Source organism: Carassius carassius, chromosome 4 (genome assembly GCF_963082965.1).
Source record: "Carassius carassius chromosome 4, fCarCar2.1, whole genome shotgun sequence".
Classification (NCBI taxonomy): domain Eukaryota; kingdom Metazoa; phylum Chordata; class Actinopteri; order Cypriniformes; family Cyprinidae; genus Carassius; species Carassius carassius.
Window position 1 is genome coordinate 36,719,058 of NC_081758.1, and position 3,142 is coordinate 36,722,199.

The following is a 3,142-nucleotide window of genomic DNA, read 5'->3' on the forward strand; positions in this document are numbered from 1 at the left end:
TCGTGTCAATATCAAAATAAGAGATTGGAAAAAGAAAATGGAAAAAGAAAAATCAAAAGCATGAGATAAAAAAAATAACATAAGTTTTTTTTATTAATAAAGTGAGATATGGTAATAAATTATTAAGGTCGCACTCATTTGGATTCTTAAAGAATTTCTGAAAAAATTTCCACAATAATTTCATTACGGAGTATGAAGAATCACGGAGTATCCATGAAATTTACATCAGCTATTTTAACCCAAGGAAAGACTGACGTCCAAATACGTCAGTGGTCACAGCAGCCAATCGCAGCGCACCACGACTGTAGAAAAAGAACACGAGCGTTTACACGCCTTCAATTTTCAGACATCGAAGGAGGAAGATATACGGGGAACGAAAACGATTTTTCAGACGATTTCCCCACCCATAATCAATACAGAAAGGGGTCTGTACACAGATCCGAATCCAGAAAACAATACAACATGGTCGTAGTTACAGCAGGGACCGGAGGAGCCCATAAAGTCCTCTTGATATCGGGCAAACACAGCGATGCGTCCGGCACAACACAGGGCGGATACAGCCGTTCAATATCTGTCATGATACCGAACCAACCCTCTTCAGACTCCGACTCCACCATCTCTGGACCACCACTGCGCAAAAGGCAGAGACTCACACATCTGAGCCCAGAGGAAAAAGCACTTCGAAGGTGAGATGGGTTGAGATTGAATTTCATCGGACTTTAAATCCGTTCGGTTGGTTTGAAACCGGTTAAAACCGAAATATTTCACCAGGGGAGCAATATTTAGTTTTAGACATTTCGTATGTGGACGTTATAGTATGTAACTGTCAGCAAATGATAAAAAAACGAACCAATTTGACCCTTCTACGCGGAAGAATGTGACTCTCAGCCAAGTGGGTTTTGCCGGTCAGTCCCTCCCCCTCTGAATCAATATATCCACATCTGCCTGCGTGGCAGGAGGAACTTGACTGCGCATGCGCCACTTCCTCAAAGTCTGACCTGCCAAAATTAGTTTGCTTCATACAATGATTTATATATAAATTAAATAAAGAAATTAAGAATTTTCTAAATAAACCAAAAATTTCCTACTCTAGGAAATCCTAGAGTAAATCCTACATTAGTTGCTAAATCATATATTTGTTGTTTAGCCAAAACATGATTGTTGCTTAATAGCTATGATTGATTGATTGATTGGTTTATTTTTTTTAGGAAACTGAAGAACAGAGTTGCTGCACAGACAGCAAGAGACAGAAAAAAGGCCAAAATGGGGGAGTTGGAGCAGCAAGTCTTGGAGTTGGAGCTTGAGGTACTTTGACTCTAATCATGGATTTTTTTTTCTTCAATTTTTTCTTTGTTTTTTTAGTGGAAAGATTACATTTTGACATGTTTTCCATAGAATCAGAAACTTCACATTGAGAACAGGCTGTTAAGAGAGAAGACGAGCGATCTGCTCAGTGAGAATGAGGAACTAAGACAGAGACTGGGGTTGGATACCCTGGAAGAAAAAGAAAAGGTAAGAAGACTTTGTTGCACGGTCAACAAAACCCATGCTTTATTTTTTTTTCTCCCCCATCCAACTAATGCCTCTCATTTTCTTTTAGGTTCAGGTACTGGATTCCGCATTGAGCGATTTGGGTTTGGTGACCGGGTCTTCTGAGTCCGCAGCACTCAGGCTACGTGTGCCTCCGCAGCAGGTGCAGACCCAGCAGTCCCCAAATCTGAAGAGTTCACCATGGATACTCCCAGCCCTGGCCCTTCAGACTCTGAGGTGAATATCCTGCAGGTTTTGGTTTTCAGAGGTTTATAGTTCTCGATCATTGGGCGTTATGCTGAAGACAAATCGCATCGACAGTTTCTGCTCATTTATTTTGTCTTCTGTTCATCAAATCTAATTTTTATTGTACCAACAAAATCTCACTTTCAATCGTCTTTTCTTCTGCAGTCTGATCTCTTGCTTGGTATTCTGGACATCCTTGACCCAGAGCTCTTCCTCAAGACAAAACTCCCAGAAGCACATGGACCCCAGCAAGAGCTTGTGCTGGTTGGGGGTGCAGGAGAGCAAGTACCTGCCTCCCCACCTGCAGCTTTGGGGCCCGCACCAGTTAAGCTGGAAACCCTTAATGAACTGATCCACTTTGACCACATCTACACCAAACCAACCGAGGTGGTGAGCGAGGAGAGCATTTGCGAAGTCAAAAATGAGGATTGCGTCACCTTCTCTGAGGTCGATGAAGAAATTGAGGTGGAAGTCCAAATGGTGTCTGTCAAAGATGAACCAGAGGAAGTGGTCATCCCTGCGGTGGATCAGAATTCGGACGGGGCTGATGATTTCCTCTCTGACGCCACTTCCTTCAGCGGCTACGAGAAGGCTTCATATCTGATGGATGCGTACAGTGACTCTGGATGCGAGAGGTCCCCTTCCCCCTTCAGCAACATTTCATCCCCCCTCTGCTCTGAGGGCTCTTGGGATGACATGTTTGCAACTGAACTCTTCCCCCAACTGATTAGTGTCTGAAGGCTGCATACAATATCCAGTTGCAAATACGCCTGCCTTTGCTCTTTTATTGTAAGTGAATGTCTTGTGCTTTATAGTGATCGTACGACAGTAGCATGTAGCTCCGCTTGCAATGTAGACTAAAGGCATTGCTTTAAGGCTTCTGTTGTAATCATGCAGATCTGTTTGTGCACAAGACCTGCAACGTCTCTGTACAGTTCAAACACAACTCAGTATTTTTGTTGGGGAAGGGTTTAGGGGGTTAATTGTTTTTAAAGTAGATCTATTTATTTGTATCTCTCTTTTCCAGAGTTTTCTGTATAATGTAATCCGTCTGCTTTATGTACAACTTAATTTTATTGTAAATGCTCTCCTTAATCATACTGCATTAAAAAAATCTGCATTGCATTAACATGCACTGTTATCTGACTTTGGGTGTGAATTTGAACATGTGCCAAATGCTTTGTTTCACAAATCTTTAGCTTCCTTCTAAAGAGAGAGTTGACCCCAAATTTGATAGATCAAGTCATACATGTTTGGAACAACATCATGACGATATGGCGAGAACCACATAAGTCTAGTTTTTTTAGAACCAGTACCATGTCAAATTGCCCTTGGGACTTTGCTATCAGCTTTCTGTACTTTTCTA

The 3,142-nt window shown here is 41.9% G+C and overlaps 1 protein-coding gene across 1 annotated transcript; it reads left to right on the forward strand.

Annotated features, from left to right (window-relative positions):
• Window positions 1-333: 333 nt before the first annotated feature.
• On the forward strand, window positions 334-2,901 carry xbp1 (X-box binding protein 1). The gene is given in 6 exon segments (XM_059548680.1): window positions 334-686; window positions 1,209-1,305; window positions 1,396-1,512; window positions 1,601-1,657; window positions 1,660-1,767; window positions 1,942-2,901. Coding segments are annotated over 6 exon segments (1,176 nt in total). The 5' UTR covers window positions 334-462; the 3' UTR covers window positions 2,515-2,901.
• Window positions 2,902-3,142: the final 241 nt, after the last annotated feature.